Source organism: Anser brachyrhynchus (genome assembly GCF_964034855.1).
Source record: "Anser brachyrhynchus genome assembly, chromosome: 1".
Classification (NCBI taxonomy): domain Eukaryota; kingdom Metazoa; phylum Chordata; class Aves; order Anseriformes; family Anatidae; genus Anser; species Anser brachyrhynchus.
Genome location: NC_137694.1, coordinates 195,435,230 through 195,458,457, shown reverse-complemented (window position 1 = coordinate 195,458,457; position 23,228 = coordinate 195,435,230). Strand labels below are relative to the sequence as shown.

The 23,228-nt window shown below is 39.8% G+C and overlaps 1 protein-coding gene across 1 annotated transcript in view; it reads right to left on the bottom strand.

Annotated features, from left to right (window-relative positions):
* The window catches only part of GUCY1A2 (guanylate cyclase 1 soluble subunit alpha 2), a 173,746-nt gene that overhangs the window by 67,965 nt on the left and 82,553 nt on the right, over positions 1–23,228 (bottom strand). The window contains exon 5 of the mRNA XM_080593301.1: positions 14,850–15,335. Coding sequence (XP_080449427.1) covers positions 14,850–15,335 — 486 coding nt within the window. The remainder of the gene's footprint in view (positions 1–14,849; positions 15,336–23,228) is intronic.

Below are 23,228 nucleotides of genomic sequence, written 5' to 3'. Positions count from 1 at the left end.
GGTGGGGTCTCACAAGAGCAGAGCTGAGGGGGAGAATCCCTTCCCTCGCCTGGCTGGCCTCGCTGCTTTTGATGCAGCCCAGGATATGGGTGGCTTTCTGGGCTGCAAGTGCACACTGCTGGCTCATGTCAAGCTTCTCATCAACCAGCACCCCCAGGTCCTTCTTCTCGGGGCTGCTCTCAGTCCAATATCATGCTAATCAAACTAAGCAAATCAAGTAATCAAACTTCAAAGGAAATCTCTACCTGATGCTAAACTAACTTCTGAGTTTTTGGCTTTGTAATATGAATATTATCATGCATTAATATATTTTATTGTCATATCCTTCTAGACAGGTACACAGGCAAAGGTATTTTGCTACTGCAACCATGCAATACATTGTTTCTTTTAAAAAACAAAATGTCCTCGTTGAATATTTCAGCCATTTTTTGCATATGATTGACAGCTTTACATTTATTAAGATTGAGTACATTTTAGTTCTATTTAAATATTTTTTCTTAATAGTCTTAATATTTCTAGCCATTCATTGACAGCCTGGCCTACCGTTAATCATTTTTCATCCCTTATGACTAATTTACACTCACTTCCGTCAGCTTCACTGGATTTTTCATAATTGGGAAATAATATATATTATACCACAGAAGAGAAGGGAGGTTGAACTTAGATGTCAAAATTAGACCAATCTATAAAAAATATGGGATATCATTTTTATATTTAATTAACAACGAAAGAAGCCAGTAATCATTGCAGCTACTTACACTGCTGTACAAAGGTCTCCTCTCAAGCCTTCTGTAACTCCTTGCCAAATCGTTGAAAATGTCCAAAGGATTTTCAGTCAGGCCCCACAACACATCAAAGATTAAGATTCATAAGTAATTGAAGTAATTGTGTGCACTCTACAGTTAAGAAACTGCTTCTTGATAGATATGCTCAGACTGCTGAACACTGTATAGTGACAATGCGTAAGACTCACTGCAGATACAGTTTGCCTGTTACAGATATGAACAGTACATTTTATAGAGATTGAGCTCTACAGTAATTATCTTACAGTCACTTACTTATCCTTAATTCATATGGATTTTAGATGGAATATGATTTGCAGATGAACCTAGGAGCCCAGCAGGCAGAATATAATTTCTCCAATAACGTTAGCAGAGAACAGAGGTTAATAGACTGTCCCTGGGGCAACTCCAGTGGGTCTTTTCTAACCACCAGGAGCTAAACCTTCTGTTACGTTAACTGAAAAACTGGAAGTTGTAGCTAAATGATGTCCCCCTGGTATATATTCAGGGTGTTGATTCAATGACGGTTCAGAAGGGAAAGTGTGGTACTTTTCCTCATGAATAAATGAAGATGCACCAGGAATTACATATATGAACTTCTCAAAGCAATGAAGGCTCTGAAGTGTCACACATTATTTCACAGTCTTATACACACAGTGGAGGTGGGGCAAAAGATCATTTTGAAAGCAAAACCTGTAATGGCAAGTATAAGATTTTCATCTAAAATACTCAGGAATCCCAACACTCAAAGTAATCTTACTAGCACCTTTTTCAAAGCACAGCTTGAAAATAAGCATCAAAAATGCAATCTTGGTGGTCATTCCTGTGCCAATTCTGATTGCAAATTCCTACAGCAATCACAAAAATTAAATGCACTGAAAGAAGCAGGTGGAGGGAGAACTGGCTTTAGTTGTAGACCTGTCTCTCTCAGCAGGTTTACTGTAAAAGCTTAATAGATAATTTGGATTATAACTGTTACAGTGGAGTGCTCATCACCTTGATTTTATTTAAGAGCTGAAAGTAACGTGTGTGTTTGGGGCAGGTGTTCCTATGCATTACATGATTAAAAGATATAAAAATATAAATTAAAAGTAAATAACTTATGTATATATTTTTTATTACTGTATCACACTTATAGACTTTAATACTTTAGGCCTACTTACAGCAAATTGTTTAATTCTGGTGGGTAACACTGCCTGTACCTCACCAGATGATGCAAAAAGACAATCTAAGTTTCATTTTTACATTCATTTAATTCTTTTACTTGTTTGAGCACAGCTAATCCACTCAAGTCAAAGCACAGTAACTCATGAAAAAAACTCACAGAAAATGTCCACCAAGAGAAATGGAGGCAAGGGCAAGCCCATTTTCTTCCACCTACTTATTCTTACTTTTTTACTGGGAATGACAAAAAAGACTGGTGTAAGAGGACCTCGAGCAGCTTTTTTTTTCTCTGTTCTTAGACCCCGTGCCACATTTAACAAGGTCCTAATACAGTAACTAGACATAGGTATTCTTCAGCCTTTTCCAGGTCTTTGATTTCTTATCCTCCTTCCTTAGAGTAACAGATACTTTTTCAAATTCAGTTATGTTTCTAAATGCATCAAATCCTGCTTATGGTCTCATGTGTTTCTGTTACTTTAATCACCAGAAATATTTATTTCTGCTTAAGTATGTATGTTATAATTTTAAGTTGGCAGTAAACTTGGAATATTAAACAGTTTCTCTACACTGCACACCCTGTTTACAGGCACAGCATTTAAACTGTATATGCTATATTTAGCTGAAGGGAAGCTTATTACTAAACTGTTTCTTATCACTTATGAGCAGTCTGCCAATAGCTAGAAAGTCTCCTATTGCTGGAAGATATTCTATAAAGTTTCATTTTATAAGATTGAAATAATAACGAACAGCAGTTGCAATGATATCAGTTTCCTCTTAAAGAGCTAGAGAAATGAAAATAAAGAAATAAGCAGCAGGGAAAGGCGTAATGACTTAGATAATTGTAATTTAATGTTCTTCCCTTTTCTCCCTTGACTCTTCTCACTGAGAAAACTAACTCTGCTTGGGTGTAATTTTTTTCCCCACACAAAAGTGTTATTCTTCATCTTAAAAGACTTGGCTCTCATTTCACCCATTGCCTGTTCATGTTTCCTCTCTGTCCCCATATACAGACACACTGATCTAGGTGCATCCATAAAGAACATAACCTTGCATTTCATGGCATAAATTTCTAAATGAAAGGCTAAAAAGTCTGCCATATTTCATAAGTAGCTATTATGGCTTCTTGTACTTCTTCAAGTTTCCACATTCACTACTGTCAAAGATGGACCATTATAGTGTTCCCCTGACAATTAGATAATTGAGGTTATAGTGTAGCCACTGATTTTTCCCTTTGTTACTAATTTCAGAAAGAAGAATCTGCTATATAAATTACTTTTCATGATGTAATGTTTAAATTGCCCAAAGAAACTTTAAAGTAACGGAAAATATTTTTATTTTTCCCCCACTGGCAATAATGAAATCTGTTTGTTGTTGTTGTTGTTTGGAGGTGGTGATGTTTTTGTTTGTTTGTTTGTTTGTTTGTTTCTGATTTGTAACTTCCCATTACAAATGAGAAGGGGAGGAGAGAGGAGGGGAGGGGAGGGGAGGGGAGGGGAGGGGAGGGGAGGGGAGGGGAGGGGAGGGGAGGGGAGGGGAGGGGAGGGGAGGGGAGGGGAGGGGAGGGGAGGGGAGGGGAGGGGAGGGGAGGGGAGGGGAGGGGAGGGGAGGGGAGGGGAGGGGAGGGGAGGAGGGAGGGGAGGGGAGGGGAGGGGAGGGGAGGGGAGGGGAGGGGAGAGGAGGGGAGAGGAGAGGAGAGGAGAGGAGAGGAGAGGAGAGGAGAGGAGAGGAGAGGAGAGGAGAGGAGAGGAGAGGAGAGGAGAGGAGAGGAGAGGAGAGGAGAGGAGAGGAGAGGAGAGGAGAGGAGAGGAGAGGAGAGGAGAGGAGAGGAGAGGAGAGGAGAGGAGAGGAGAGGAGAGGAGAGGAGAGGAGAGGAGAGGAGAGGAGAGGAGAGGAGAGGAGAGGAGAGGAGAGGAGAGGAGAGGAGAGGAGAGGAGAGGAGAGGAGAGGAGAGGAGAGGAGAGGAGAGGAGAGGAGAGGAGAGGAGAGGAGAGGAGAGGAGAGGAGAGGAGAGGAGAGGAGAGGAGAGGAGAGGAGAGGAGAGGAGAGGAGAGGAGAGGAGAAAGACTTTTGTCAGAAAAGAGAAAAAAATCTGCATATTTTATTACAGATAACTTTACTGCTCAGCTGAGCCACAGAGTTGCATTGTTTGGAGCTGCAACATGCTGGTTTCCCTGGTGATCAACCAGCATATTAGCATCTGCCAGAATGTCAGCCTTTATCTTTCTCTAATGACTGTCAGTGAAATTACCACCTCAGTTTCCTTGGTTGATGAAATACAATTTATATTTCTCTTCTTAGCTAAAAGTGAACAGAATCAGCATTAACATTAAGGACCCTTGAATACTCCATTGCCTCTTACAGTCAATCCCAGACATTACTGATTGTTCCTACAGGAGTATGCAGCACTTACCTCTTTGCACGAAGATCATCATTTCCATTTGTAAAAGTCATGGAAAGTCAAGCTTTGAACTAATCTGTCAAGTATTCTAAGGGACCCTACTGAGAGACAGAACAATGCTCAGTGGTGAAGGGAGTTACTCCAGTGTCAATATAATATAAAGCAATGAAATTTGGAAAAACAAATTTGGGTTGACGATGATTGCATGAGAGAAATTAAAATGCAGTGAAACTACATTTTACTCAATCAAAATACACTCCTTGCATTAAAGAATATGACACGACATTAAGGAAGATAACATGATTAAAAAAACATCACAATAAATCACATGAAAAAGTAGATGGCACTAACAGGGAAGAAGCAATATTTCAAGCACATAGGCTGCAGATAAGTTGATAAGGTGAGGACTAAGTGGGTGAGATTTGGCTCACCTAACCAGAGAGATCTATAATGTAATGACAGTTATTCTCTCTCTGTTCAGCATGCAACCCATGGACAGAAGTGGGGATTCTAGCAGTCATCTGACCTGTGCTAAGCATCTCCTTCGGGAAAAGATGAATCTCACACTAAAAAGATGAATCTCACCCTAAAAATGACTCATGCTTACCCTATAAAATCATACTTTTCTCTGCTGACTGTGAGGATAGTCTAGATGACTAGTTCTTTCTTGTAAATAGCATAGTTTCACCTTCTCTGTCTCAGAACAATGTAAGAGAAGGTTCTAACAAGACCATGGGAAGAGGCAGAAGGCAGGCTGAATATGGAAGGTCACAGAGGCAGGTGAGTTTTAGAAGCAGGACAGGGCAAGTGCTGGGAAACCAAACAGTCCTTTAGTAAAGCTGATCCCTAGAAATACAGATAAACAAGTGAAAAAAGCTGATCTCTAGAAATATAGATGAACAAGTGCAAAACCTGCATAGGCTCCATATGTCAGGCTCCTTTCCACTCAAAGATAAATCTAAGCTCAAAACAACACTTATTGGAGAATATGAAGTTTAAGTGATTCCTATGATTACACTAACAAAACAAACAAACAAACAAAATATCAATAACTTCAAGCTTTTTAATTTGTTTTGAAGACCTGGAAATAATTTCTCAATGAGCACAGTCAAGGTATTTCCCTGGCTGTCTCTTCATCAGAGTTAAGTTCCATGCATACTCCTCAGTCTGGGCTTACTGGAGCACATCTTTGCTTCCTGCACAACTAGTTTGCATTCCTGAGGGAATGTACAAATATCTAAGGAGGTTGTTTCTTACTTCCCACCCCATGGGACCAGGATTCAGGATGGGAACGCACCTGGAATGGGAATCTGGGAAGTGTTCTCAGCTACTGCAATACAGAACTCTGCCTTCCCACATTTTTCATTATCCTCTTTACTCATATTTCATTCCAACTGCAAGACTAAATTACACAGTACCTTGAAACGACATATTTCTTTTATGAAAGCTGAAATGTATTCCATTTAAAGGAATACTGCAAAATTCATCCTTAAGATGAAATTCTTGCGTTTGACTCTATAAGAAACCTTTGAAGTCATTAGTATCTCTCAGTGGGCTTTTCTTTCATCTGTTTTCTGCCCTAAGTTGTAGATCTGGAAACTTAGGGAAAGGCTATGGTATATGGCAATGTGGTGTTCCATACTTTTCATTCGGATTTCATTATTCCTGTCCATGACTTCTAGTTCTGTTGCAAATGGAATACCTTTTTAACTGGTATGGGACAAAGACCAAAGAAAAGAGAGATCTTCACCATTCCAGTTTTATATTAAGGCAACAGTCCCAGCACTCACCACAGACAGCAATTTATTTCATATCCATATTCTATGTCATTGACTTCTCCCCATATGTCCTTCTACCCATACCCTTCTCCCAAATACATCCCTGTAAATCAGTAATGAACTTACAATATTGTCATTCAGTGTGGGACTCGTACTACCCAGCTTTGGTCACACTAAAGTCAAGCCTCTAATTTTAACTATTCAATCATAATCTTTCTATTGTCAGTGATGAGAAAAATGAACTTCCATGGCATGATTCATTCCATCTTGAAGTCTAGAAACATCATGTTACCCATTTACTACAGCAGGACCCCAAAATTCATGTCTTCACTTAATTGCTTCCATGCCCAGCCTGCAGTTTAATATAAAAAACTGCTCCCATGTTATCATCTTTTTTTTTTTTTTTCTCTTTTTTTTTTTTTTTTCCTGAGCCAGGATGGCCAAAGACTTGGATGACTTAGTTTGTGAAACTCTCAGAAGACCCTGGGTGAGCTGTTATCTTCTCTTGCACCATGTGCCTTTCAAAGTGCACTACAGAATGTTCCTGCCCCCAGAAAGTACTCTGTAACAGGAAAGAGATTGCACAAGTGTGTTGGCTGCTAGTGCTGAGATACTGTCTGTCAGCAGCAACAGCAAGATCCCAATTAGCTTAAATAAATAAATAAATAAATCCTGTATTTTGGCATGCAGGTCAAGGATGTTATTAAATCAGTCAAGCAAGGAGGAAAGAGGTGAAGTATTTTGGGCTGTCTATGGTAGAAAGATATGAACGAGTCAATCTAAAATACAAATCCCATGAATAAATGTTAAAGTGACATTGGAGACTGGAGAGAAACTGGATAGGTTATTTCATGGAGAGGTGATGCATGTGTGCTCTTTCTTTGGAATACAGTTCAGAAAGGCTGCTACTGAGAATGGTCTAAGTATGCTTGATCCTGGAGGATCCCACAGGATCCCATACCTGAAGTATTGTGTCCAGTTCTGGGTCCCCAGTACCAGAGAGACCTGGACATACTGGAGAGAGCCCAACACAGGGCCACCAGGATGATGAAGGCACTGGAGCATCTCTGCTGTGAGGAGAGGCTGGGAGAGCTGGGGCTGCTCAGCCTGGAGAAGAGGAGGCTCAGGGGGATCTCATCCGTGTCCCTAAATCCCTGAAGGGAGGGTGCAGAGAGGCCGGAGCCAGGCTCTGCTCAGCGGTGCCCAGTGCCAGGACAGGAGGCCATGGGCACAGCCGGGCACCCAGGAGGCTCCCTCTGAGCACCAGGCAGCGCTTCTGTGCTGGGCGGGTGACGGAGCCCTGGCACAGGCTGCCCAGAGAGGCTGTGGGGTCTCCTCCTTGGGGATCTCCAAAAGCCTCCTGGACGTGGTCCTGGGCAGCCTGCTCTGGGTGTCCCTGCTCGGGCAGGGGTTCGACCAGACCTCCAGGGGTCCCTTCCAATCTCAGCCATTCTGTGACCCTGAGGTAGCTTCTAGACCTACATTTCTATCTGTATATATAACAAAGATAGAATACTGACCTTTTCTAAATTAACCAAAATGCATATGTTTTCTTGATGTGTGAATAGAAACAAAAGCTTAGGTCTGTTTGCATTTTCAAGTTTTCTATATGATTTTCCACTGCACAGAAAAGCTTTGAAATACAGTTAAATTGTATGACATTGTGAACCTTGAAAACATCTGTTAGCTTAAAGTACTTTAGGCTGGTTTTTTTGTTTGTATGTTCTTTTTTTTTTTTTTTCAGAAATGAATTCTACATGTTGGATACACTATCATTTATAGAGTTCCCCAAATCTTTGGGATACTTTAAGAAAAATCCCATTTTTTAAAGGCGGCAAAAGTTTTCAAAATAGCATTCAGAAATCTTCTTTAGTTTCTATCTTAGTGTTTGGCTCTCTTAGCTTCTGCCTTTCAACTTTTCAAAATTAACTCCTAAGCAATGAAAACTTATGCCTCAATTTCAAGGTAACTCTGAAATGCTTTTGTGATGTTGAATTCTGCTTTTTGGAAAACCCCTCCCATGTCAGGAGAAGTGGATTACAAGTGCCTGTCTATGAAGTTCAGTTCATCTGGTAAAGCTCATTTTTAAAAGTATCTTACTACAAATCCCAGCTTCTTTCCCAAGAGTCTAATTATGAATCAATTGCTCTTACCAGGCCTGAGGGCATTTTATTTTTAGTGAGTTTAATGATGCCACATGCTGGCAAGTTCATGAGCATTTTACAAGAAGAGTTTTATTCAAACTTCTTTCTATAGCACCTACTTAGCAGTCTTAAGCATAAATCTTACAGTATCCAGCATATGGAGGAATTCTTTTATCTACACATTGATTCACAGAGTGCTGTTTTCTTTGTGAAAGGAAAATAGACAAATGGTTCTTGCTGTGTACACAACATCTAGTATTCTAAAATTTGGGTGTGGGTTTTTGTTCTTTTTTTTTCACTAGTTAAAATACAGACATGCAAGAAGAATTACAGTTTACATTATGCCAACATCAGGTTTGCACACAACAGTCATGGAACACATAAGTCATAATGCATAAATGATTTCTCTCTTTTGTAGGCAAGTATGAAACTGCAAAAATCATATTGAATGTTTACAACGAATAAAAAACGCTCTGGTTGGCATTCTGCCTTATGTGAGGTAGTTGCAATGTCAAAGTAAAGAACTGTCTAACGAAATAAGCAACCATTAAAATAATCATGTATAACTTAAGACACACATTTCAGTTTAATGTGATAGGACTTTTCCAGCAGTAAGAAGGGTCTTAGATTGCTGTAGCTACCCCTAGTATTAAAACTACCACTGAACAGCAACCTCATCAAGATTATATGAGCTTTCATTTATCTGTCTTGAAATTTCTATATTCTCCTAACTTCCCTAAGTATCCTCCACGTTCATTTCAGAAATTAGAGTACAACTTATGAATACTATTTGAAAGAATGAAAACTCTGCATTACGGAGGGCTGAAGTATATGAAAGGCCAGCCTTAAGTTGTCAGGATTGTGCTAAGTATCCTCTAGGTCTGGGACAATACTGGACTGTTGACACAGAAATAGCTTAGGCTGATGGAAAGTGAAATCAATGTTCTCCAGTCCTTCAGAAGAACTAAAATTTAGACAGCTGAAAAACCTGACACAAGGAAACAAAGGACTTAAGTGTTAATAACATAGCATGAGGAAGACCTGCATGCTGTAAAAGGGCACACTCCTGGCCATGGTTCTTTTCTACCCACTGTAACTGGGCTTTCTTCTCAATATGGAGCAGGGAGCCCCAAAGGAGGATAAACTTCTGGGTGCTGCCCAAACAAAACTTCAGGATGTAGCCAGTGTTCACACACAAACTGTGGACATGGGAAGCACTCCCACAACCAGCAAGCTGGACTTAAGCTCTCAGGCTCCCCGGCAGTCTGAGAGAAATGTAACGGGACACATAAACAAATGAGGGCTTCTCAGGTAAGAGAAAAGTGGAAGGATGGACTAAAGAGAGAGAGAAGGAAATATATACTAGCACGGTATTCCTGAAGAAATCATACACAGAAGCAGAAGTCCTGGACTCTTAAGAGGATTCTTGGGTGATTAATTGCCTAGAGCAGGGGAACATGCACAGATGTTTTAGCGCTTTGTGCAGGTCTGTATGTTTATAAAGTAAAGAATGACTCTTCTGGAGCCTGCATATCTGTTTACCTCATTTGTACTTCTCCCTAAAGACAAGAAGTGTAAATCCACCACAAGGCTGCAAAACAAATACAGGCTTAAAGTAATGGGAAGTCTTGAAATATCCTGGAGCTCTCTGGTGATAATAACGCAGATGTACAGGGTGATTTCAGACAGAAAGGAACCTTTCGTGTTTTGTTTTGTTTTTTAAATATAACCCCAAAACACTTCTGATTTCCCCAAAAAATATTGGCACCCAGCTTTGCCCTGTCTCCATAATGGAGTGAGACACTCTGTGTGGCAGAAAAGTCCATGCACAGGCTGGAGAAAGTCAGTGCTACAGCCTGCTCAGAGCAAGAAAAGCAAGAAGGTTCAAAAGCCCTCTGTGGTGTGACCTGAACAGAGCAGCCTGCTAAAGGGCAGCTCTACACGGCTGGGTGGCACCACAGAGAGAAGAGTTTCTGCATGATGGGGATTTTATTCTATTATCCACTCTAACCTGACTTTAAATTAACAAGAAGAAGCAACACTTGTTCCATCGGTAATCCCCAAATTTGCATCAATTTATCTTTAAATAGGTATATTATAATATTTTCTGTATATACTATTGCTCATAAGAGAGTGTCAGTATAGTTTGCATATTTTAATTGCATTTCATACAATCTTCATTCAGTAGATGCCTCAGCTGAAGCTAAAAGAATTTGAATCCTTCCCAACATAGTCAAGTAGTTGCACTGAACACACAAGGTTAAAACCAAGGAAATGATGGAAAGAAGACAAAAGTAGTGGCCATAAGTTTTACGTGAAAACTTGCAAATTATGTTTTTTAACTTATGGAACATTAAGCTTGCAAAACTTCAGAACAGTCTGAAGCTCATGAATCCCTGTCATTGCAGTATTCTTTAGTCATTATAGCACCAACAATAAACTTAATGACTTATATGTGATTGTGTACAAATATCTTACACCAAGCAGGATAGTTAAGGAAGTAGGAAAATACTTAAATTGCTTTTCTGTTTTTGTTTGTTTGTTTGTTTTGTTTTAACTAAAAATGAATACTGATTTCTGCTGGTTGAAAATGCAGCCGAATCAGTTATATAGCAGAAGATGTACAGCAAAGAAACTTTGCCAGCTGACAATAATTCATTGCCTAAAACATTTAGTACTCTGTGCTCAGTTATGAAAAGTGGGACTCATCACTTAACAGAAAGTGAAGTTCAGGGTTAGGAGAAAATCCACCTTGAAGAAACGTCTTCAGCAATGAATGTTGCACTGTCCAGAGAAAGGACAAAGAAACCCAGCCAACATACACAGCCACCAGCCAATGAATGCATGACCAAAAAAACAGCCACAGCACGTGCTGTCTTTACTGCATGCAGCAGTTAAAGGACAAAGAAGAGACACGGGGTTGTTTCAGAAAGGTAACAGAGGAGAAAAGAGTTAAGAAAGCAGGCCTACCCAGGCAAAAAGACTCAACAACAAAAGTATTTAAAATGAGCCTATATCAAAGACATTATTTAGAGAGAGAAACAGAGGCTGCAGGAAGCTTGAACATAGAAGATTTCAGCCTGCAGGGATAAGTTTTAAATGCTAGCCACGGCTGCGGCATATCTAAATAGTTTTATTAATAAATAGGTGGCTTAGCTGAAGCATCGTTTCCCAGCTCTTGGCTCACAAATGACAGGAATTCAGATACAGAGAAAAACAGGTCAAAACAAAGATACAGTCAAGTCAACCAGTATATACTTTACCCAAAGAAATTGCTTTCAAAATTTATTGAGATCTTATCTTTCTCAGTACTTTTTCTCCTGGAGCCCATGTTTCTATCTGCATGTCCACAGACACTGACTTACCAAGCAGCTCAGGTCTTCAAATCTGCAACTGCATTGCTATAATTTGCACTCCCTGCTTGACAGCATCCTTTTCTCCCACTCCTCAGTACCAAGCCAAACATGATTAGCTCAGATAGTCAGCAGCACCAGTTCCCAAAGGCACTGCCAGGTCTCAGTTCTCTCGCATCCTCTCTCCTTTGTGATTACCCCAAGAGTGTCCCTATTCATCTTTTTATCAAAGCTATATGTAAGCAGATTCTTTCTAAAGTTTCACTCTCTAAAACACAAATTTCTAGAACTGTCACCCAGGCTCGTATCATGATGCATCTCAATTACTGTGATGTTCTCCTTCAGCCTGTAGGAATGTAATCTGTCATCCCTCGTATCCATTTAAAATTCTGCTGTGAAGTTTATTTTCAGAGCCTATCATTTGCCTGTGTCATTCATACCTGCACATCATTCCACTGGATACCCTTTCCCTGTCTCATTAGTTATAACTACTTACTTTCATTTCCAAGGTATTTCAAAGTCTGACTCATCCCCCTTCAGCCCTCAACAAACATTTCTTATTCTTCAACCAACACATCATTACGCTTGCCCTCCATGTTCTATGTTAAATACAGGCATCTTTGTTCTTCTTTCCATGTCATACTTCTCTGTAAATATTCCTGAATGAATAGTATGAGACAATTGAAAAGTATTATGTTCATTACGTTCATTGTCTGACTCCAAAATTAGAAGCATTGAGGTTCTGAATTTAAAATGCTGTAACAGTAAAGCTGGGTGAATAATTTACAGCATGGAATCTATTTAATGAATTTTGCTTAATATTCTGTTTACAAAATGATGAATATTTGGTATTCAGAAGTACTCTCCAAATAATCTTTGCAAATTATTCTTTCCATGTTGCTTCAACACAAGCAAATTTGAAAATTGTTGTGTTTTGATGTATATATAATATAGGTCACACGATGAATTTCTGTAGCCTAGTTACAGGACTATATCTTAGAGGCAGGCTGCGGGTACAAACACTGGTGATTACATATCTAAAATTCACTGCTTGACAATAACTTCTAAAATTATAGTTGTGGTGTTGATCATACTAATAAAATTAGCTTCCAGAATATCATCTGAAACAAATGAAAAATATAAACACATGAGCTATTTTTATTTAAAAATGCAAATGCATTTTCAAAAGGAATTGTCATTTTATTTTAAGCCTGTTTCTCTAAGGAAATGAAAGAGGGTTCAACGCCCAGGTTTTCTGTCTTTCTGTAATGCTTAACTGAGTCACTTTCACCTAACCCCACAGTAACTTTTTTAGACTCCTAGTTAAAAGGAAAAAAATGAAGAAAAAATAAACCCTAAAGATTTCAAAGACCAAGTTCCCACAGGTTGGGAGAAGATCCATGACCGGATGGATGTGGGAGATTCAGAACAGTGTCCCCAGCGGTGGAACTGACTGTCATGTAAGCCCGGCAGCAACACGATCTTGTTGGCATCCCGGGCTCAGCGATCAGCAAGCAGGGCAGGTGCACACAGCTCCAAAATAACCACAGCACACACCACCCTGCTCACTGGGAGGGGGGCTGTGGAGCAAATTCAGTGGTGGTGGGGCTGTAGGGATGCTCAAGGGACATGGGGGAGTAGGGTGATGAATGAAAACCTAGGATGAAGTGATCTGAGGAAGAACTAGATGTATTAAGTCAGTAACAGTGGAGAAAGGGTGTTAGATACCCTTCCATAGAAAAATAGGATTTGTTTATTCCTATTCTCATAGAATTACATGGGGGTCTAATTTTTTTTGGAGTACTTGTACCTTTTTGGGATGCATAAATCTTACTTTGCCTATCTGAGCAGCCACCATATTATTTCACTGGTCAGGACAATATTGCTGTGCAGTAACATCTTTCATCCAAAGTGGCGCAAAGAAAGCTAGGTGAAGGGCAGTAATACATGGTCTAAATTACATAATATTTGTGAGTTATGTAAAAATATTCTTTCATAGTGTTCTCACAGGACTCAGCCAACCTTCCTTCCAAACAGGTCAGAGAGTATGAGATACTTTACTTCCTATTGCTACGCAACTGCAGTTTTTAACAAAAAATGTCCTGAATGCCTCAAAACAGTTAACTAAAATAAATCATCTGGGAAAACACTAACTACACCCATGTACCAGATACAGCATGTGAAACAGGGTCACTAGATATGGCTCTCAGCTGTGGGTCAGAAGTCTCTCAAGTCACATTCTCAGAGTTGGCTTGAGAACCAGTGCTTTAACAGATTAATACAAACCAAGATCAAACTTCCAATCTTTTCCAGCTATAACACCACAAACATTTTCAAATGATGGTCACTACCTTCCGTTGTAGCCCTCTTCGAGCAGGGCATTTGGCTTCTGAGCAGGAGTGAAGGTGTTTTTAGTTTTTTGTTTCTCACTGCTCTAGTCTGCCGGTCAAAGGCAATAAATTATATTAATCTCCCTATGTTGGGTGTGTTTGCCTGTGATGGTAACTGTTGAGTGATCTTCCTGTCCTCATCTCAGCCCTTGAGGCCTTTCCCTCATATTTTCTCCTCGTCTTCCTTTTAGGACAGGGAATGAGAGAGTGTGGTGGTGTTCAACTGCCCTCCATGGTAAAACCAATAAAATGGACAACAGCTGTCTTCCTCCTTGTGTTCAGTGGAAAGTTAAATCCTTTATTACCCTCTTTTTAAGTGAATGCCTTGTTCTTTATGGAAATCTTTAATTTATGAAAAATTATTAAATTAATAATAAATTAATAAAAATAAATTAATAAAATTAATTTATTGAAAATATAAGTGTCTAAACCTGAAAACATTCAGGTTTCCGCTGAAACAGAAATTATTTGAGTGCCTTCCAGGAGATGTGTTTTAGGCTAGGATAATCACTATGGACTTCAGCACCCTTAGTACACTGACCAATGTGTCACTTAAAGGAAACCAGACTATATAACCAGACTGTAACTCAGGAGGTGTATGTCCCTGTAAGAAAACAGGAATATGGCATATATGCCCATGGGGGAAACACAATGACATCTCAGCATCAAAGTATTTGATCTTCAGTGGACATACTTCAAATTTAATTTTTTTCCTGTGAAACTAATAACTGCCTTTCCCATTTTTAAAGGCAAAGTCTGTAATTTAAGAAGGTGGCTACTGGTAAGTTTTTCTATCTCAATTTCAATTAGATTTTGCTAACTTAGGGCTTGAGCTGTTACCTTGTAGATGTCCAGGAATCCACACTGATGGTCAAACCGTGTGTATAGTTCGTTCAGCATGCTGATGACCTGCATGGGTGTGCACTGTGCGCAGATGGCAGTGAAGCCAACAATGTCCGAAAAGAGCATGGTGACATCATCAAATTTCCTGGCCTGAACCTGCTGCCCCTGCCACAACTGCTGAGCCACTTCTTCAGGGAAAATAGAAATAAGGAGATCTACTGTTTTCTTTTTCTCCTCTTCCAGGGCTTGGTGTGTGCATTCTAGTGTTGCCTTCAGCTTATCCATTCGTTTTTTCAAGCCATCCTGGGCCTTCGCTTGCTCCCCAACCAATATGACATCGCGAGTAGCATCGTGGATAGGAATGTCCGAAAGGTGGAGGCCTCGGCCCATCAGTTCATCCAGCTTGTCCACACAGGGGGACCCCAGAAACAAAATTGAATTTGATTCTGGCACATGAATCATTTGTCCTTTAATTTCCATCACCTGAAAAATAAAAATAAGAATAGTTTAGAAAAGTAAAAATCAGTTTATAGGTGGATCTCCATTCTATCTTCCCCCTATTTACTCTTCAGATAGAATGATAGCCTTTTATACCACCTATTCAAGTAATGAGACTCAATAGTCTACCCACCAAGGTGAGTCATAAAATATCCTATACTCACACAAAAATATTCCCAAATCAGATGTTGGACTCCATTCCAGCCCGATTAAATACAAAAGCAATCACAATTACATGTATTTCTCAGAATCGGTATAAATACTGTTTCTAAGTTTTGCTCCTAAAATGTACCTGGTCTTAAATCCAAATTCCAAATTAGCTTCTTCTCTGTTAATTAGATACAAATTCTAAAACCATAAAATGAAAAGGAAGCTACAACTATCTGAAAACAGACCAGTTAAATAGTGAAGTAGTTCTTTTTCAGCAAACAGCTACTAATTCAAATGTGGCCATGCCATTGAGTAGTCAAATAAGAACAGACATGAGAAAGAATTCTATAAAATAATGAATGGCACGGAAAAAGTGCATCAGTCCTCCTATTTCCATCTGCCTTCTCGTATATGCAGAGTACTTGAAGGGTGACATTCTGTTAGAGTTTGCAGATTTCTTGCTGATACAGATCTGTATAATTTGTATTTGCAGAACAGAAGGAGGAACAGTAGGAAAGGAGTATCAGAAAAGATCAAGGGCTCCATTGCACTGTTTTACCAATTTTACATTTGCCTGTTAAATGGCTAGGTGTCCCAACTTCTGAATGATGTTCAGTGCCTGATAATGAATGAGATCCTGGCTCATTAACTCTTGCACCAGGACGGCAGTTCAGCACAAAAATATCAGATTGAAATGCACATTGAAACTCAACTGTAGTGATATATTTCAAGTTTGGGGCTATATACATTCTGATTTTTAATAACTTACTCAGGTCACACAAGAAAAATTGTCAGTTAAAGCACTATTTTTCACCTGATTATAGTATAAAAAAACAAACAAACAAACTAAGATGAACATGTTTTGCTTAAGCAGAAAAGAATTAAATAGGGTAAAGTAGCCATCTTTGTAAATACAGCCTCTCATAGGCTCTGCCATGAACCACATTCACTGTTAATGTTTTCATTCCAGGAGTACACAAAGAGCAGGGCAATACGCACTAGGTGACCTAAAAAAAACCAGTCTTTAACCCAAGAGATCTCAGATCAAGGATCTCAGAGTCAAAACAGATGCAACAAACAAACCTTTTGCATCTAAGCAAAGAATTCTCATAAGCGTTAGGAACCATGTCTTAATTCTGTATTTTTATATTCCACAAAATCCCTCCTGAAACAAAAAGGTCTCCTCCAGTCACAATTTTATGCTTCATGCACACATTTTCTCATCCTCACATGATTCAGCATATCACTTAATCCTCCTTCCATCCATAATCCTCCCAAGCAAAACAGGAAAACCTCAGGCAGAGAACCCAGAGGTGTCTGTAATAGCAATGTGATTTAAGCATCCAGAGGTCTGGAAGCTCCTGCTGTGCTGACAGCTACTCCTGCGTGGGACCTTCCATGTTTGGGGGAGATGTAGGGAAGCTCCTGTTTCTATTAGGAATTTCCTACATCAAGTAATTTGCTGTTATTGCAGATCCTACTGTCAATATGAGGACAAGCCTATCCTGTCCCCATGTCCCATCCATTGAAGCATACCCCATCCTGCCAGCAACGCAGCACATGCAACTTCTGATGTCAGCCTGGGAACTCAGCAAATGCAAGAAAATAAAAGAAATTAAAATTGTCGATTTTCCAAATTTATATTCCCACATACCTACTAATATCTACATTTCTAAACCTTGTTTCCTCAACTCTGATCTGGGAGAGCAATCTCTGGGAGAAAGCTGATCAGCTATCTAGCTGGGCAGATCGACTACTCCAAGACTAATTGTTCTTTTTAATTTTTAAAACATATGGCTCCCTTCTTAACACATAAGGGAAATAGATGCTTTCTTCATGCATGCAGCCTCATGCTGTCAGAGGACACACGTGAAATTGTTTTAACTCTGAAGTGCAAATTGCTAAATGTGAAATACATAATTTAACATTTCTATATTCTCTTCTTACTTTTTCACCCTTTCCAGAGAGTTTTTCTTTTTTCCTATGTCCAGAACATCACTGGTGTACAAAATAAATGTACCTCATATTATCACTTCTCTCTTCCACCTCCAGGAGAAAAGCGGGTGTCAGCTCCGGAGGTAAGAGTGTGACCACAGCCCCTGGCTTGCCTGGCCCGTCAGCAGGCAAGCCACCTGGCTTGGAGCCGTGCTTCTCCTGACAACCTGCTGTGAGACTAGAAGAAAATTAATGCACCCCTCTGTGCTCCTGCTTCTCTTTTGTCAATTTTAGGTGTTAAACTCTTTGATGTGATCTCTATCTGTGTGAATATATTGTGCCAACCATCCCCGAGTGGATTCTTCCCTGGGAACACTGACCGAGTGACTAACGCAGTAAGCAGGCACTCCGGAATCCTGTGCTCTGCCTCTGGGTAACCCCAGGCAAATTATCAACTCTAAGTGCTTATTTGTGCTTTCATCACAGCAGGAACAATGATATCGACCTCCCTATAACACATTTTGAGACTTCTGTGTGAGAAGCAGTGAAAGACAAGGGCAATTCTGTAAAATGCCTAACTAATAATAGCCTGTTCCTCTGCCCAAGTGAGCTGAGCCCCTGCCTAAACAGGGTTGAGGGCTTCTACAGCATGTTGAGAAACATCTGCAAAGGAGCTGCTCGGCTTCCTAAAAGTGTCTGTTGCAGTTTAGCCCAGCAGAAAGCTAAGCACCACACAGCCGCAGTTGGATGGGGAACTGGAAAAGAAAAAGGTAAAACTCATGGGTTGAGATAAAGATAGTTTAATAGGACAGAAAAAGAAGGGATGATGATGATAATAATAATAATGATGATAATAATGATGATGATGATAATAATAATAATAACAATAATAATAATAATAATAAAGAATATACAAAGCAAGTAATGCATAATGTGATTGCTCACTATCTGCTGAGTGATCCCGAGCTAGTCCCAGAGCAGTGGTTGCCCTCCAGGCAGCCCCCCCAGTTTTATTGTTCCATTGCATGGGACATCCCTTTGGCCAGCTCCTGGCTGTGTCCCCTCCTGGCTGTGTCCCCTCCCAGCTCGTTGTGCACCCCCAGGTACCTCGCTGGCAGGGCAGCACCAGGAGCTGAACAGTCCTTGGCTCTGTGTGAGCGCTGCTCTGCAACAGCTAAACATCAGTGTGTTACCAACATTATTTTTCTCCTAAACCCAGAACACAGCACTATACCAGCCTCCATGGAGAAAATTAACTCCATCTCAGCTGAAACAGGACAGCATCAGATGTTCAATGCTATTTAGACTTTACCCTCTGAAGATTTTTATCATTTGCTTAACAGGAATTGTTGATACTTTCTATCATTCTTTGCGTGTCATATTACTGATTTCAGTGATTCTTGATGTTGGTTGTTTCTTTTTTTTTCCTTTTTTTTTTTTTTTCAAACTAGCCTGCTAACCTCTTCAAGAGGACAAGCAGAAAAAAAAGTTGTCCCAGCTTGCCTGGGGAAACACACGCTTACAAGACACAGCAACAGAGAACAGCAAAGACTACATCCTTCTGCTCAGCCTTTACAAAGTCCTCTCCCTTCCAAAGAAGTTTCAGAGATGATTCAGACCTATTCTAGTGAGCTTTGAACTGCAGCTATGATTCAGCAGAATCTCCTTTTCTTCCCTTTGGAGTGTCTCGCCTCTTCTCTGTATCTTGAAGTGTAACTGAACAAAATGGAACATGGGGTTTTCTTGGAGCTAGCCGCAGCAAGTTGCACTTCTGGGCAGCTCCCCAGAGCTGTCCAGCTCTACACCCAGACCATAAGCCTACAGGCAATCAGGATTACATCATCTATCTTTTTTGTAAGCTGGGAAAGATTGAAACACTTCTGTCATCTGTTATATTTCATTACTGCTACATTTTATTGCATTCCTATCTCTTTAATTATCTTCTCACAGAATAAAATGAGAATAATTCCACTGTTTTCAGAGGTCATTTTCTGATATACAGTGGTGTAATGGAATTGGGAACATTTTGAAATGAGCAATTGCATCTTATGTTTTACAGGATTATGTTGCTGTGAAATCCTAAGTAGCTCCATGAAATTAATAATAATAATAATAATAATAATAATAATAATAATAATAATAATAAAAAGTTGCTCTTTTACTCTCACTGCAAACCCACTGCAAAGAAAAGAGAGCACAAAAAAAAATCCCTGATGCCCCAGGACTCTTCCTGCCTTCCTCTCCCAAAAGACCCACCCAGGCAACACTGACAGACTAAAGCTGCTGTTTGACAACATGAGACAGTCTCCTACTGTGCTGTACACCAACAGCTACTTCAACAGGTACACATCATCCCAGCTCTGCAAGCTCTTGGTTCACACCACACTGGGATTAGGTATGGATCTTCTGCAAAATACTAATGGGAACATGAGGCGGTATTTTTGAGAAAGATTTGAGGGTTTAAGAGTTAATTTTCTTTGCTCTTAGGCCTGGCCCATGTATTCTGCAACCTCTGCAATCTTCCCACAAATTTCAGTGGAGCTTCTTCTCTGACTTTGATCAGTACATAATCCTTCCTGAATTGTCATAAAAGCTTTCTGTTTTTAGGGTTCTTTTTTATTAGGAGTGGGTTAGGAAACTCAGAGTGCTGTGTCACACTTTTGTAAACAGTTGCACTCACATGCTTTACGTCATTCAGTGAATAAAATCAATGACAATAAACAGACCTTTTTGTTTAAAAGGCATATTATTAATTAGAGGACTGGGGGAACTGGGGGAAAATCAGCTTATGACAAAGAAGCCTGGACACCATCACACATTTCAAGGTACAAAGAAAATAACATAAGCTCATAAAAAAAAGAAAGCATTACTTCATATTGAGGATGAAAGTATAGGGTAACTTCTAGAAAGGTGAATTAGCTGCTAACCTAAAATCTAAACCAGCCGTGTTCACTTCTTTGAATGCCCTCTTGGATACATGACAGTGTCTTGTGAACATTTACAGCAAGATATTCCAAAGTGTTTAAGCAGTTAGGGGCTATGGGGATTTTGTGAGCACTGGACAAGGCAGACAGTAACTTCTCAAAAGTAAAATAATGACTCTGGTTGGCATGTTTCCAGGTGACGCATCTAGAAGAAGGGCTGCAACTACAATGAAGACAACGAAATTCAAAAAAATCTCTTAAATTGGAGAAATGGGCTAAGAACAGAATTCCAAACAAGGGCAATGAATAAACTAAGACAGAAATAATCAAATACAAAAATAAATGCAGAATAACAGTTCCTAAGAAGATAGCTCAGAGTCTACAGAGTAGAAGAGAAGAATGTAAGCCAACAAGTCATGCTGTCATTAAGAATGAAAACATTTTACAAGGCTCTATAAACAATTATATAGCTTGCAAAACATAGGAAGTAATTCTCCTCTGACCATCAGTGTTCAGGTCCCAGATGGATGAATCTGTTCGTGTTTGGTACAACACATAAAGAAAGAAAGAAAGAGATGGATCAATTGGAGAAAGTCTGGTGAATTTGATGAAATGTCTAGAAAATATGACATACAAAAAAAATAGGATGGTTTACCCTAAAGAAAAAAAGTCTCGGGATTGGGATATGAAATTCTGCAAACATAGTAAGAGCTAATGCAAAGAAGACAGACTGTCCTACACATCCAATGGGAAAAACTTCACAGAGAAGGACTTGGTGTTCATGGTGGACTCCACGCTCAACATGATCTAGCAATGCACCCTTGTGGCAAAGAAGGCTAATTGTACCCCGGTCTGCATTAAGAGGAGCACTGCCAAAAGGTTGAGAGAGATGATCCTTCCCCTCTACTCAGCACTGGTGAGGCCACACCTGGAGTACTGTGTTCAGTTCTGGGCTCCCCAGTACAAGAGAAACATGGACCTACCAGACAGTGTCCAGCAGAGGACCATGAAGGTGATGAAGACATTGTGGCACCTCTCCTATGACCCTTCTTTGTGGGTCCCTTCCATCTCAGGATACCCTATGATTCTATGCTTGGCCAAGAGAACTGGGATGCTTCAGCCTGGAGAAGAGAAGCTTTGGGTAGGGCATGATCTTATCAATGTCTATAACTACCTGAACAAAGCGTGCAAACAGGATGGAGCCAGGCTCTTTTCAGCAGTGCCCAGTCACAAAATAAGAAGCAAGGGGCACAAACTGGCAAACAGGAGGTTCCCTCTGAACATCAGGAGACACTTCTTTACTGTGTGGGTGATGGAGCAGTGGAACAGATTGCCCAGGGAGGTTGTGGAGTTTCCCTCCTTGGAAATATTCAAAAGTCATCTGAACAAGGAAAAGTCATTACAATCTCCCCAATACTCCAGCTCTGCTTGTAGAGCGGGGTAAGTCAAAGTAATAGGCAATAGAACTAAATGTGGAGAAAGATTCATAGGAATTAAAAAAAAAAAATCAGATTCACATGAAAACCGGATCTTATCTGTAGGCACAAAGCATCTAAATTCAATAAATGAATCACAACAAAATACCAGCTTCCAATACACATATCTTTTGCTGAAAAAAGCAAAGAGAAATATATATCATCTCCACAGAAATGGAAAAAAAAAATTTCAGTTGAGCCTTAATGCAACTGCGTAAATGAGGCAGAGTTTGCTCAGCACAACCCAGGACGTTCTCAGGTTCTTTTTGAAGCAGAACCCTGAGCATTTGCTTATGAGCTTGGATTTCCAGCTCAATGCATTGTCAAAAGAACATGATTCCACACAGCAGCAAAGTGACTGTTAAAAATTTTTGGTTATTTATAGAAGTCCCTGGGGTGTTACATAATGTGCAACAGTCCCCAAACCAAAGGGAGTAAATTTAACATTTTATGTGTGTTAGATTCTTCATAAATATAGAATGGCAGCATGAATGTTGTGCTTTGTATGCAACTTTACTTAATTGTAAAGTATGAAACGTTACTTAATCCCTTAAAACCGCTGTTAGGTCACACACACTTGGATTAGCATAGTAGGTTTTCAGGTATCAATAACACATCTCTCAGCTACTTCATTAAAAGCCAGGATATGCAATGCAGATGTACTGCTATCCACCTTATTCCAACAGGATAGGGTTACAAACTTACAGCATCAGTGTTAAATAATCATCATCATCATCATCATCATCATCATCATCATCATCATCATCATCATCATCTCTTTGTATTGGTCAAGAGCAGAGCAATGAAAACAATTTTCTGGGAAATGCCCATTTGTTTAGCAGGAGATTCCTCTCCAAATCCTCTGATCAGATTTTTTTTGGCACTTAGCAACCCAGTGGAGCTCACCTGGCTTTTACATGGATCATGGTTTTAGAAACTGTAAGGATTCTGCTCTTAGACCAGCACACAGATCCTGAAGTTATGGACTTGAGAAGCCCCATGCAACTTCTCAGTGAGATTTATATTCTTGACATAAAGTTTAAAGTAGACAGGAGGATTAACTGCTGTGAGCAGCTGTAGATTCTGAGGAGGCTCCAACTTACGGGTTATTTCACAATTTTTTCATGTAACTCTAAGTCAGCCAAAAGCCTTTTAAGAAGACTCCAGAAAACCAGAAGCCCTACTTCTCAACAGGAACTCTGAGAACTGTGGTAGCTATAAACATGTTCCAAACAGGAGACCCTCAAACCACACATATGTATTAATTTTGCATTTCAACCAAAGCAAAATGCAGGTTTTTGTACTAATGACCCTATCACAGTTTGGTTACAACATGGCCAAACCAACAAAATTGTAAGGGAAAATTCTCATATTTAATATTCTCTATGTGTTTA